Below are 14368 nucleotides of genomic sequence, written 5' to 3' on the forward strand. Positions count from 1 at the left end.
TGAATAAACACAAACTTACAGTTTACAGTAATAATCATAAAACTTGATTAACCCTAAGGAAAAGGCCAGCTATTTAACTTTACTACGTATATATGTACATTCAAATATACATATATATATAAGTACATAGATACATCCATGCATAACCACGCTTTCGCAAATTAGTTGCACCTTGCTTAGAAATATTTATTCATAAATTTAATGGGAAATGTTTGTACCTTTGTATATTTTTAAATGAATATCTACAAAGAAATTTTTAAATAAATACAATATTTGCCTTAAAAATTTGCCTTAGGCCCACTTGCTGAACGGCAAGTTGTGTAGGACACATAAGTTAGAGTTAATCTGACATGAGGGGTTAAATCTCTACATTTTTGACAAATTTTTTGAATTAACGCTGAGCTAAAAAATAACTTGCTGTTCTGCAAGTGGGCCTTGAAGTCCTGAAATACCAATTTGAAAATTTCGAAATTATTTCAAACTACTGAAAGGCGTTATGGATTCGTAAAATCGTGGTAATAAAAATCTTGTCCCTAGGGAAATGAGAAGAGGATTATGGTATATGTGATTGAACTTAAAAAAATAGGCTATTCGCCGGTCAGCTACAGTTTTGTCTCGTAAAAGTATATCTTCACTGTGGCATAGTGCAATTATACTTAGTATATTATTAAACGCTTCTGGGGTTGAAAAAAGTTAAAAAAAGCAAAATAAATATTATATAACATACATTTAAACCACACAAATAATATGCACTAATTTTATTTATTTCACAGTAAAACGTCCAAGGGCAGGAGATCCCTTTGATACATTTCCAAAAAACTTTTGGCAGGAATTTTCATCGCCTTTCACGGACACACCGGAGGATGAGGAGTCGGAGATGACAGAGACCACAACGCATGAACCTTTTCCTTTTTTTGCTGATCCATACACGACAGTTAACGTCAGCACACAATTGGGCTCACATGTTTATTTACATTGCAGAGTAAACGACTTACAAGGAAAAACGGTAAGAAACAAATTTTTATACATACATATGTACATTTGAATTTAATTCAAACAAAACTATGTATAGCAAATACCTATTACATTGGTTTATTTTTGCTTTTCAAGCTTGAAAAACTGGCGAAATTTTTCATCGAAAAATTAGATTACAAGAACGATTTCCCAACAATAAAAATCGGGAAAATATAGCACATAAATTTGGCATTACATTGTTTATTCATAAAATCTAGTTTCTCATCAAATTGTTTCATAATAAAACCCATTGTGGATAAGACATGTATGATGCCTCCATCATAGATGTACAAATAAAAAATAGAAACAATCACTTGATTTTTAAAAATACTTTCGTGATCTTATCGTGCATCTTTTCGATCATAACTCGCTGTGGATAGCCGGTAGTATGTGGCTCCACATTGAACATCCTCACCATTGTTTACTATATAGTTTGGCAGCTTAAGTAGAGGTTATGTTGCGAATAGAGTGGAAGGCAGTGGACTAGGCAGTCGAATGCAGGCATGCTTAACCAACGAAACGATATCATTTCGTTACGATAATCAACGTTAATAAACGAAACGAACTCATTTCGTTTCGTTTATTAACGTTAAGATCGTCAAATTAACGAAATGATTTCGTTTCGTTTTCTGCCATATCAAAACGAAATCAAATCGTTTATGTTGATTATTAATTTCAAACTATGCTGGCAAAGCTGATTGATGGCGGAGTCATTAAAGGTGAAAGCATTAGCCAAGCTGATTGCAACTTTTCTCTTGAATTTTGACAGTACGAACATTTCTCAGAGTATTTTTGACATTACCACCAACGAATTACACAAACAAATTACATAGAGTTTGTGTGTGTATGTGCGCTCGTTGTTGCCACCTTACGGCTTCACCATGGCTGTAGCATTGCCAGCACAATTCAAACATAAAGTATCACGTTTTTGTTAACGTTTTTAACGTTAACGAAAGCTTTTCGTTTCGGTTAAAAACGAGATACAATTTATTTTGATAATTTCTTTATTGATAATATTTCGAAGTGTTTCAACGGAAACGGTGGAAATTTTTTGATAAACGATTAGCTTAACGTTAAGGTGCATCCCTGGTCGAATGTCATATAATGAAGGAATGGTGTTCGGAGATTTTTCAAAGTTAAAAAAAAAAATGATAAAAGCTTTAATATAAATAAAACTATTGTTTTAATAACAACAAAAACGCCATATATATTCTGTATATATAAATTTTTAAGGATTATCTCACTTTAAAATTTGAATTAAATAATCTAAAGTTTGTTTTTGAAACTGAGTCGAGAACTGTGCGTGTGAATGTGCGAATTTTCACCGATCAGCTGTTAGTTGGGCTACTTGGTAAAATTTACAATGATCCTCACACAATACTGTCAAAAGGCTAAAAAGTAGTCATCTTGAACATCCTGTAAGGCAGTTGATAAAAACAATGTAATGCCCATGAGGAAATGTATGTATATTCAGGTGTTCTCATCCCGTTCATGTTTAGATTTCACTACATGCTTTATAATTCAATACACTATAAAAGACGTTGTCAGTATTTATTAAATAACAATATCCACGTAACTTTCCATATCCCAACAAAATATAAAACAAATTTCGCAGAAATCTAGTTTCTTTAATACAATTTTAATGGAAAATAAAGCAAAAAAATGTATTTTATGGGGAAATAGAGCTGCTGAAAAAGTGAGGTTATGGAATGACTTCTCCTTTATTATTGCGCTATGGTAATGCCCATTATACAAAAAAGAAGGTAGTTCCGCTCAAATTTTTTTTACGTATTTGAGGATTTTTGAAATTTCATAATGTTTGTTGTTTTGCCGGAAACGTTGCCATACCGTTGCTGTTTAAGGCGAAATTGTGGTTTTTAGGGATGGAAATTTCCTTTAGGATGAAAACGCAATGGTCATCTGAGACAATAATTATTACGTTCCATTGGTGCGTGAACCAGATACGGATAGAAATTTAACATCCAAATGCAACAACAACGTTGTGATCCTCATATTTATCTGGTTCAATTTCTGATCCGTATAGCAGTTCTGATCGTTTCGTTTTCTGTAGTAGATTTTTTGACAGCTAACCACTTTTGAGTTGGTAGCACTCATGGCTCAACTATATGGTTGACTGATCTCTACAGCAACAACATACCTCTGTTCACATTGCCAAAATCAGCGTGTTGGTGTTAAACGAATGGAATGGAATGAAAACATAAAACTTAGCAGCATTTGTAAGTAGTAAGAAAATGTTGTAAATTCGTTGGTTTCATTTTAAGTTTGCCATGTCCTTGTGAAAATCCCTACTCCAGTGAAATGAAAAAAATAAAATCAGCTGGTGAGATGAGCCAACCATATAGTTGAGCCATTGTAGCACTGAACCAAATACGTGTACATTTGTGTATACATAAAAGATTTCGCCATATTTAAAAGCAAAAACACTGAAAGAGTAAACAACTTGAAGATGATGTAAGGAAAATAAATAGTTTGCTTACGTGCGAAACTATTTAAATGTTAATAATTCTATCAGTATCTTAAAATTTTGTGTACGTTTCTTCTTATTTTCAACAAAACAGATGTTTTATATTAGTGCTGCCAGCTCTCATAAAGTTGATCCAGATCGTTCCAATGAGATTTGAGCCAGAGCCAGAGCTCGATATACCAATGGAACGGCCCTAATAATATGCTTTAGCACGATTTTTGTGCATACATATCGATTGACAATACAATAAAACATGCAATTTTATTGAAAAATAGTGGAAAATTCTCACACATTGGTTAATGACTCATATCTTTATGGCAGCTTGACCCCTAGACAGAAAAAAAATACACGAAAAATCCTGTTGTTCTAGCACGACCCTATTAACATGCCCCTACAGTTGATATTTCTCAAGGCATGTTGAGAAAATGTGTACCTCCAAAGTCTGCACATCTATGTCAATGCTAAAAGAGCACAGAATGTGTATAGGCGGGGCTGCCCCAAGGTGATCCCTGGTACAACGGACAAAAACACTCTCATAACTAGTGGCTAACCTGCAGAGCTACAGGTAATGTTCTCCCTAGAAAATAGTTCAATAATTCCCTCCTAAAGCGGAACGCTTGAATTATACAATAAATAAAAAAATAAAAAAATGTTTTCTTGTAGCCAATTTATCAAGAAATTGCGGTGTCGGTTTATAAGGACCTCCTTTGAGCAAACAATTGACAAGCGTATAGGTTTTGTCAACATATTCTGAGCAAACGTACGGACACTTAAGAAGGCTATATTCCCTTGCTTTGCATACTTCGATCCAGTTTCTTCCACCAAAACAATTTTCGGGAGCTCGGAAAACTGATTAAAAACCTTCTTTTCTAGGCTGATATTTCATATTAAAATATTTCCAAGGCATGTGGCTCATTTTTTTTGTTTTCTTTTTTATTTAAAATAACTATGAAAGTAATTTAGTCATATTCGTTTATATGAAATCCATCAAAATAAAAAAAATCGTAACATTTTTCAATCTGGTAGCTTGTTTTTGGTGAAATTTTCATTGTCCCCGCAGAAGTCAAGTGGCTAACGTCACACTAAATGGAACTACCTCCATTTTTGTATCATGGTAATGCCTATAAATATGACCACTTTATTTTCTTGAAATTTTGTCTTAATTTTTTTTGCCGGCCTCTCTCCTAATACAGTTTCAGTATTGGTGCAAATTTGTAAGCTACATATATTCCAAAAAACGAACGAAATCAAGAAAAATACAACCTAGTTCAGTTTGTATTTCTCATGATGAAATGAATATTCAGGTGTTCTCATCCCGTTGACGTCTTCCCTTATTCTGACAAGTTCGGCATGCATAATTAAGAAGGTTGTCTATCATACAGAACTGCCTTTGAGTTCTACTACGATCGTAGTAGATTTTACTATACGTTTAGAAATTGTATAACTATATAATCCGTTACTAGAATTGTTTAACCAAAAAGATTAACGTAACTTCGTATTCCCTAACAGAATATAGACAACATTTTGCAGAAAACTAATTTATTTCAAGAATCAAATTTATTACTTTTGAAATATATGTATGTAAATACTGGCATTTAGAGCTGCCGAAAAAGTGAGGTTATGTTGTTGACATCATCTTTATTATTATATCATGGTATTTCTGACAAATGAAATTTTTGTAGTTAGTTTTTGAAAATTTTGTGCATAAATACTACAGTACTTTCACGAAAATAAAATGAAATATATATAATTAAAAAAAAATAAATAAATAAATAAATGTGAAGAACACAAGTTTTCTATAACTAACGATGAATATTCTTTTGTTATTGTTTAAGCGGAGAATGTCCGATTGCTTAGTGTTTTAAATTTTGCAATCTTTTATTCTGTTTTGAGTATTGTATTGACATTTAACGCGAGATAGCGAGTAATCTTAGGTAATGGGGGTTCGCCTGTCAGAAGTAGGAAACATTTACTTAGAGAATAATACCATTATTCGAAGAAAAGCTTGCCTTAAATCTTATTTCTCTTAAACTATCCGTTTTATTCGACATTCCATGGAAAACCGTGTGTTCTTCTTCTATTTGCCCTTCTTATTAATTTTCAATGCCAAGAGCGGCTGTTTTTGCAAACGAGTGAATATAAAACACTAGGTAGGTTAGGATATTGCATACAAAGCAACAACACAAAGAAAGCTAGTTGAGTTGGCTAACCGGTTTGAGCAAAGAGTTTTTATTTGTTTGTTGTTTGGCAAATTACTTGATGTTGAAACTTCCTTGAGAAAACATTCGGCATAAATAGGTTGCTTTGTTGTTGCCATCGAGTGACGGCTCTCAGTCGACCAAAAAAGGGCACTATTGTGAACGATCGAACGATATGCACATATGAATGTGCAGATAAACAAATATAACCAAATAGGATAGGTATAATAAGGGGCGTCACTCGTTATTTTTTAGGCATTTACTCGATGTAAACTGTGAGGTAGTTGCTACTTTTTTTTTATGAGGGACATTTTTGGATTTATCCTTGCGGTGTTGTCACTTTATGCAAACATGATTTTTGGAAAGAGTACTAAATAATTAATTAAATACAGTCGGAAAAATAAACACAAATACCCCATGAAAATGTATAGAAGACATTTATAAACATCTCGCCCAAAAAAAAATTAGCGACTACCTCACAATTTACATCGAGTAAATGCCTAAACAATAACGAGTGACGGCTCTTATTTATCTATTAACCTGGGTCGATTTGTATGGACGAAAGCTAAACTATATCGCGCCATCGATTTTTCGATAGGATATGGGCTCAGGAAAAAAAGTTCCATTGCGCATACCCAAAAAAATAATTTTTGAGCCTGCAAAAACAAATCGATTTTTCGACCAAAATTCTTCTAATTCTCCATAAAAGAAATGTTTTTTTCAAAAAACACAATTGACACGAAAAAAAAATACATAAAAAATTATTTGGAGCCTTGAAAATGAAAAAATGCATAAAAAATAGAAAAAATCATTGAAATTTTGCAAGCTCAAAAATAATTTGGTTGGGTATCCGTAGTGGAACTTTTTTTCCTGAGCCCAAATCCTATCGAAAAATCGATGGCGCGATATAGGTTGATAAATCCACCCAGTCTAATATCTATCCTCTTTGATATAACAGCGTGGCGGCAGGGTTTCTTGTTTCTGTAATTCTCTGGATTAGGCCCGGTTTTTCAATGCGAGTTTAAACTCCATTTAAAGTTGACTAGAGTTTATCTCTGCCTCCTCATGGACCGGCCAGTTCAACCTAACCTAACCTTATCCCTGCCACTTCGGCCGCTTAAACTGAGATGAACAACAAAATTTTATGTTATCGAACAAAATGGCAAGGCTGAACTCTAGTCAACTTTAACTAGGGCTTAAACTCGGACTGAAAAACCGGGTCTCGAAAACGTACTGTGCTAAAAGTAGAAATGTCAAAGCAGCTAAAAAAAGTACAAATTAACTGGTTTTCTTCCACCATCTGTATGGTTCGGACAAGATGAAACTGTTTTTCAAAAAAAAAGCAACGCATACCTATATTTTAAATATATCACTCCTCAAGGAAGCGAGTGAGGAAGAATAACTTAGGATAAGCATAAGCATCAACCTTTGTTATATCCAGGATGTTCGTTCCTGTTGTTGTTGTTGTTGTAGCAGTGCGTTCGTTCCTGATAACCGATTATGCCTGAATCTGCACCACAGCATCTATTTAAAACAGACTTTCGTATAATTTTGATACATTGCTTGGCGAAAATAGTCAACGTGGAAGGGTTCAAGAAAAAACTTAGCAGTCAACCCTCGCTTTGTTGTCTTAAACTAGAACAGTCCAGCAGACAACTAATTGCTACATAACCTTCTCTAAGTCCATTAAGGGCACATCTCTGAAAGCACTTTGATGATATCTGTGAACAAAACTCAGCCATTTGATATGAAAACGGATCCGCATCAAAATCATACTTTAACCTCATCCTCAATATGCTTAGCGCTTTTGTCAGCCTAAGCCCGGAGGGTTTCCTTTATCTATGAAATACTAAGAAAATATTTTTAGCAACGATCATGATATTACTTACTTATTTGTAGATTTTTTCCAATCCAATTACTCAAAAGAAACCAGTAATAAATCGACCGAATATCCATATACACTGTACGCTTTTAACTCCATAGATATATTTAGAAGAAGTGTTATTATATTTAAAAACCTAGACAGAATCTTACAAATCCGGTCCTGACATGATCCTAACCTGCTTTCTTATAAAATTTAGGACTTCATTCTGTATTACGAACGATAGCTCAGACGAACGATTCGCCTCCAAACGATTTCGACTATCAATGGTATACTCTATCATTTTCGTTCGGCCTTACGTTTCTTACTTTATGTCAAACAGGAGGGCGAAAGCAAGTGTCAAGTGATATGTTGTCATCGTTTAACACAGTGAAAATTCACTAGCGATTCGTCTCTGTGGCGAAACGAACGTTCGTTTCGTAATAGAGAATGAGGCCCTTAATCTATTTTTTAAATATTGTGGCGAATGTTGACATCACTATGCTGTTAGTAAATAATCGCAACAACAAAACACAGCAAGCAGCGACACTTATGTACTAGGCAACGAATAGATATCTCATACACACATGTAGTCATCAGCCGAAGTTACTCACACATGCACACGCATATGGATAGTAGAAAAGCATAAACTACAAATATACATGTATATAGCTGGTAACCAAGCATGAGATACAAATGTTCGCGAAATTACGAGACCTTAGGAAAATGGGTGAACGAGAAAACCTAGAGTATAAAAGCAGTGCAAGCTGAGGAATCAGTAATCAGTTTGATTTAAACCAGTGGTCCCCAAAATCAAAACTGTGGCTGTGTGAGTAAAACTAAAAACATCTTATTGGTAGTGGTTTAGTTGTTGATGAAAAATCAATGAGGTAGGATGTATGCACAAAAAGTAATTCGTAAATATGCCATACAAATACTAGTTTATTGCTTGAGTCTAAGGAAAAATTCAAAAAAAATAAATTGCTAATATTAAACCATGAAAACATTCTGCGCATGAGCGTTTGTTTGCAAAATATCTTTTCGCAAATGCGCAAATAAACAATAGTCTCATCCGATCTTGCTACCCTGCTTGTTCAGCGACAACTAAAGACGACTAAAGACGAAAGAGAATAATAATACGTGTGAAGTGGCGTCAATAATTATTTCACTAACGGGCCGATTCTGAGCGTTACCGGTAAAATAGTCCCCAGAACATTATGTAACCGAAAATCGTTTCCAGTTCTTTTATTCGCGATTCTGGCCAAAGTGGTAACGCTGTCATCATCGAAAAACTCACCAATGTCTGTGGTGAAATTTAAAAGTTGGTTTTCTTCGCTTTATCCATGGCGGAACGATACAAAGTGACAGCATGCGACAGCTGAATATAAACTTTTTTATTTGATTTGATACATCAACTTCCGGCGCAGTTCGATTTTGAAATTCGTCCATCGAATTTACAAAAACAAAGTACATGGAATTTTTATTTCTGTTTGTAGATATGTCACCATGCAGCCACCTTGTATGGTTCCGCCATGGCTTTACCGAAAATGTGTTACTCGTAGATACGAGGTTAACAAATAAACGAAACGACGTGTATATATGTACATACATGCATAATATTTTACATAGTTATATTGTAATTTATTCTGTGAAAGTACATAATGTAAACAAATATATAATATATAGCAAGAGGCAACACTATTTTACTATTATCTTTACTTATTTCCGCTTACAATTCTTTATTTTTCAGTTTTGCCTGTTTCTAAACAACAGCTGTTGTTTGGTTATTTCGATGTAACCACCTACTTTTGTGGGTAAAAAATTATCCGGCTACTTTCGCGGATAGAATACCAAAAGGGTGTAAAAGTTTCTTTACCGTGGTAAAGAATGTTGTTACCACACTAGAATCGGGCCGTAAATGAGGACCGCTGATTTAAACACGCTTTTGCGAAGTGCCTGATATCGAAGTATAATTGTACTACTCCCAAAGTAATCTAAATAAATACCAGTTTGCAATACTGAAGGTGCATAATTATCAGATATCCTCAGAATTCGTTACAATAAAGAAAGAATCCTTCATTATCCCTCTTCATAAAAACGGGAGTAGATCTTCAGTAGAAAACTAAAGGGGCATAGCTAGCCTGTCCGCCATCCCAAAGTTATTTGAAGCTATCGTTACCCATTAGCTTATATTTACTATATCTTTTTTATTACAAGCTCTCAACATGGGTTCCTTAGTGGCAAATATACCATCGCCAGTTTATTGGAATTCACAACTTACATTTCTAAAGGTTTCAGACAAAACCTTCACCCTGATGTAATTTACACGGATTTCAGTAAAGCATTTGACAAAGTATGCCATTCTCTACTTGTTTCCAAGCTTGGTCAGCTTGGATTTCAACCCGATTTTACCAATTGGATATCTTCCTATCTCGGTGGTCGTACTTCAAAATAATTTATAAAAACTCACATTCCGTCACCATAGACGTTTTCTCTGATGCTCCGCAAGGCAGCCATCTTGGTCCGATTCTGTTCTTGGTCTTTATAAACGATATTGCTAATACAGTAGAATTTTCAAATTCCTTAATGTATGCTGACGATATAAAACTTTTAAAAGTCCTACTCGTCGATTGAGGAACGTTATTTACTACAAACAGATTTAAACAATTTAGTTACTTGGTGTAACGTATTTTATATGCCGCTCAATCTTAAAAAATTTCAATTTTTGTCTGCTTTCTCGAAGAAATTTGCTTCATATACAAATTTAGTTTCAACTCCTGTATATGACCCTCGCAATGTTTTAATCTCGGCATCGACTTTGTTCTCGAGTTGTAAAATTTTTGTATCCTGCGCCTCCATCTTCGAAGAAATACGTCCTTCTTGCTCTTCCAGTTGTGCAGAGATCTGCGCTGAAATTTTTGCTGACATTTCGGATATTCGTGCCTCTTCTGCTTCAATCTTGGATGTCATATGGTTCTCCTGCGGTTGCATTTGGGATGCCATATAAGTCTTCTGTTCTTTCAACTGCAAAGACACTGTGGACGTTTGTGCAGATATTGCAGCCAATATGATACTCAAGTCCGTGTTCGCCACTGTCTGCGGTGCTTCGTTTTTCTCCTCCATTTTTGTTGTTGTCTCGTCGCTATCAAGATAAAAGACATACTCTTCAAAATTAATTCCTTCCGACTCCATAACGTCTCGTAGCCGTGGTTGAAGTTCGGACTTATTGCCGGTTGTATTCAATCCACGGTTCTCCAACCCTGCTAGCTGTTTTTGAGCTGCTAGATCTTCAAATCACTTAAATTGACCATGTGGTTGTTCTCCCCTGGAATTTATTCAACAATCCCTCTTCTGCACAAATTGTACCGAATTTTGGGAAATTCCGCTTATTTGAAACCTTCGCTAACGTTCGAATCGCTGAACTGTCGAATAAATAACTCCAATTATCGGTATTGCAAAATGGTCTTTATTTAGACTACTTTGGGAGTATTACAATTATACTTCAATATCACGTACTTCACAAAAGCGTGCTGCTTTTATACTCTCTGTCCGCATATTTCATAGATGTTTCACCTTCTAGAACTGTTGTATCTCCTGCTTGGTAATTTAGTTATATGCGTGTGTATGTGTAAGAACTTCGACTGATGATTACATGTGTGTGAGACATCTCTTCACTTCGAACTGCTGGTTATGTGTGTGTCCATGTAAATAAGTTTGGATGCTTTCTATGGATGTGTGTGTAAATGATGATTGATGTGTTCCTGTACACAGTGTGGCTTGCTTAAATGTTTTTGTTGTTGTGATTATTTACTAACATAGTGCATAGCATAGTGATGCTAATATTCGCCACAATATATATAACGATTTCAAATAATAATAATTAAACAAAAAAAAAAAACACATTGAACAGGATTAGCATGGTTTCATTGCTTCAACGTCTATAAAAAAAACGCATTTATCAGAGCCAAATTTTCAAAAGTGGAAGAACCAATCCATCTCACAGAAACCTGCTTATAATACAAGCTTGTTGAAATTGTAAGCTTCCTTGAACGGTTAGAGGGTGCGCCTATCGGCATAATTGCTTAAATTTAGAAGGGTAAATTATTGATATGTGTCTGAATATTTGCTAGATATTTGATTCAGTCTTATTGAGATATTCAATTTGGATTGAAAATCATTCGAGTTTAGGATAAAACTCACAGGATTTAAAAAGCAGTCCATTCATTTTAATTCTTACTCATATCAGAAGATCCGTTTGAAGTTGGAAAATTTTAAATTGCAATGCAGGGAACCATAACATTAATATTAAAACCAAGGAACGAAAGTAAACTGTTCATAATAATATTCATTTGTTCTTCGAACACCATATTGTTTATGTTTTTGTGTAGTTTGTTTTGGATTTAATTTCATTTGAATTTCTATTTGACCTACCAAGGCATTTTCTAACAAATGAATCAACTGGAAATTTATTTAGGAGATACATTCGTTATAGTATTTGTTTATGAATATCCTCCGCGAAACATGTTCTATAAGTTAACCAAATATGTATTATTTGTTCAAAGGTATCGTGGATGCGCCGAAAAGGTGAGGACTTAGCACTTATTACTTTCGGATTACATACGTACAGTGGCGACTCAAGGTATTCTTTGGATTTTGAAGAGCCAAATGACTGGAAACTCTCAATACAATACGCGAATGAACGAGACGAAGGACCATACGAGTGTCAAGTATCCTCGCATCCGCCTTTAGTACTGTTAGTGTATTTAACTGTAATTGGTAAGTACTGAGTTATTATGCATGCAGTTATATTTAGACACATTAACAGGTGTGTTACTATGAAGACCCTGGAAAAGTTAGCATAGTCATCATAATGCCTTGGTCATAACCATATATGACTATTTCATAAAAAAGAAGAAAATGCAAACAAATTAATAGCAAGTTGCATAAATTATGTGATTTATTACATAAACAAAACAAAAATAAAAGCGGGGTATTCATATGGCTGGGTGGATAAAGGCTAGTATAAAGTATGAATGTTGGAGATTTCGAGTTCAATACTCAGCTCTCGAAAAGCTAGCTGATGAAGAAATAAAATTCAGAAACATGTCCTAGTAACCATCGCCGTAACACTACGGACTCAATCAGTCTATGTGAGGTCCTTATGGACCGGCCAGTTCAACCTAACCATCGCCGTTTGTTAACTTTATAATTTTTCTCTAATATCAATAACACCAACAATTGTATAAAGCAATATGAGCATTAGACTGGGTCGATTTATTAACCTATATCGCGCCATCGATTTTTCGATAGGATTCGGGCTCAGGAAAAAAAAGTTCCACAGCGCATACCCAAACAAATAATTTTTGAGCCTGCAAGATTTCAACAATTTTTTATGCATTTTTTCATTTTCAAGGCTCCAAATCATTTTTTATGTATTTCTTTTTGTGTCAATTGGCAAATGCAAAATTGGTAAATGCAGTTTTTTGAAAAAAAATTTCTTTTATGGAGATTTAGAAGAATTTTGGTCGAAAAATCGATTTTTTTTTTTGCAGGCTCAAAAATTATTTTTTTGGGTATGCGTAGCCCAAATCCCATCGAAAAATCGATGGCGCGATATAGGTTAACTTTCGTCCATACAATCTCGCTAATTACATGCAGACAAAAGTAAAATATTTAAAAAATTAATAAATTCACAAACTCAAAGTTTATGTGTTATGAATATGGCGAAAAAGCAAATACCAATTGGTTGGCTGTGGTATGGCTATGGCCCTTATGTTATGGTATGGCACCATTGACCAATTACATTGATTTACATACGGTTGGTTCGATCAGCTGTTTTATATGGATATGGCAAGTTTTTCAGGACCTTAAGTCAAGTCAAAACAGATGCCTAAAGACTACGGTATGCATTTTTGACTCAAGAGATCAGCATTTAAGGCTGTCACTAGCTTCATTTCACATATCGAACTACCTAAGAGCCAACTCTAAAGTCGGTCCTTGGTCTGCCACGCATAAGTGGACATTAAGAAACGACGGAATAATCTTGAACATTTTCATGCAATTTTTTTTAGATAGTATGCCATCAATATCTTAGTATATATTTTATGCCGATATCGACAACGTTTTCTTTTCTGATAATAATGTTAACTGTTTAATGTGCCGAACCTTCTCGCAAGTTTTCTTGTTCATTTAGAATGGCATTGCCGTCTTATAAAGCAAGTGTGCATCATTTCGTAAAAAGAAACCGCCATTAGTTAACGGATATTTCTTAAAATCAAATTTACTCAGTGTGTTGTCCAATGTTCCCATAGATGCATGTGTTTTTTACAGTTCCTCATGTGGAAATACTCGATGAGCGAGATTCAGCCACTCCTGAAAAGTACTACAAAGCTGGAAGTACCATCGAACTGAAATGCGTCATTTCAAAAATTCCGCAACCATCATCTTACATCACGTGGCGACATGGTTCGCGAATGCTTAACTACGACACAAGTCGAGGAGGTATCAGGTAAATGACAGTGTTGTTGTTCAATTAAATTGTTAATTTATTTAATAATTTGGGACGGACAAGGCGACAGCTGTTTCGCAATCCCCGGTTTACTCCTATAATTAGACAACATTTGGTTAATTCGTTGTAGTTCTATAAATATAACAAAAACAACAACAAATACCAAGTTTCTCTGAAAACTGCCTTACAAACAGGCATAACTTCAACACATAACTACATACGAATTATGTGATGTGTGGAAGATAATATATGCGAAAAGAAGGCAATTAGGAAAAACTTTATAACAACTAAGGCATGACGTA

At 34.6% G+C, this 14368-nt stretch overlaps 1 protein-coding gene across 8 annotated transcripts in view; it reads left to right on the forward strand.

Moving 5' to 3' along the window:
• dpr14 (defective proboscis extension response 14) overlaps positions 1-14368 on the forward strand; it is a 146151-nt gene that overhangs the window by 112051 nt on the left and 19732 nt on the right. For all 8 annotated transcript variants that reach the window (XM_067781943.1, XM_067781944.1, XM_067781948.1 and 5 more), the window contains 3 exons: positions 774-1006; positions 12121-12334; positions 13889-14066. In XM_067781943.1, the coding sequence (XP_067638044.1) occupies positions 774-1006; positions 12121-12334; positions 13889-14066 (625 nt within the window). The remainder of the gene's footprint in view (positions 1-773; positions 1007-12120; positions 12335-13888; positions 14067-14368) is intronic.

Source organism: Eurosta solidaginis, chromosome 4, assembly GCF_040869045.1.
Source record: "Eurosta solidaginis isolate ZX-2024a chromosome 4, ASM4086904v1, whole genome shotgun sequence".
Lineage (NCBI taxonomy): Eukaryota > Metazoa > Arthropoda > Insecta > Diptera > Tephritidae > Eurosta > Eurosta solidaginis.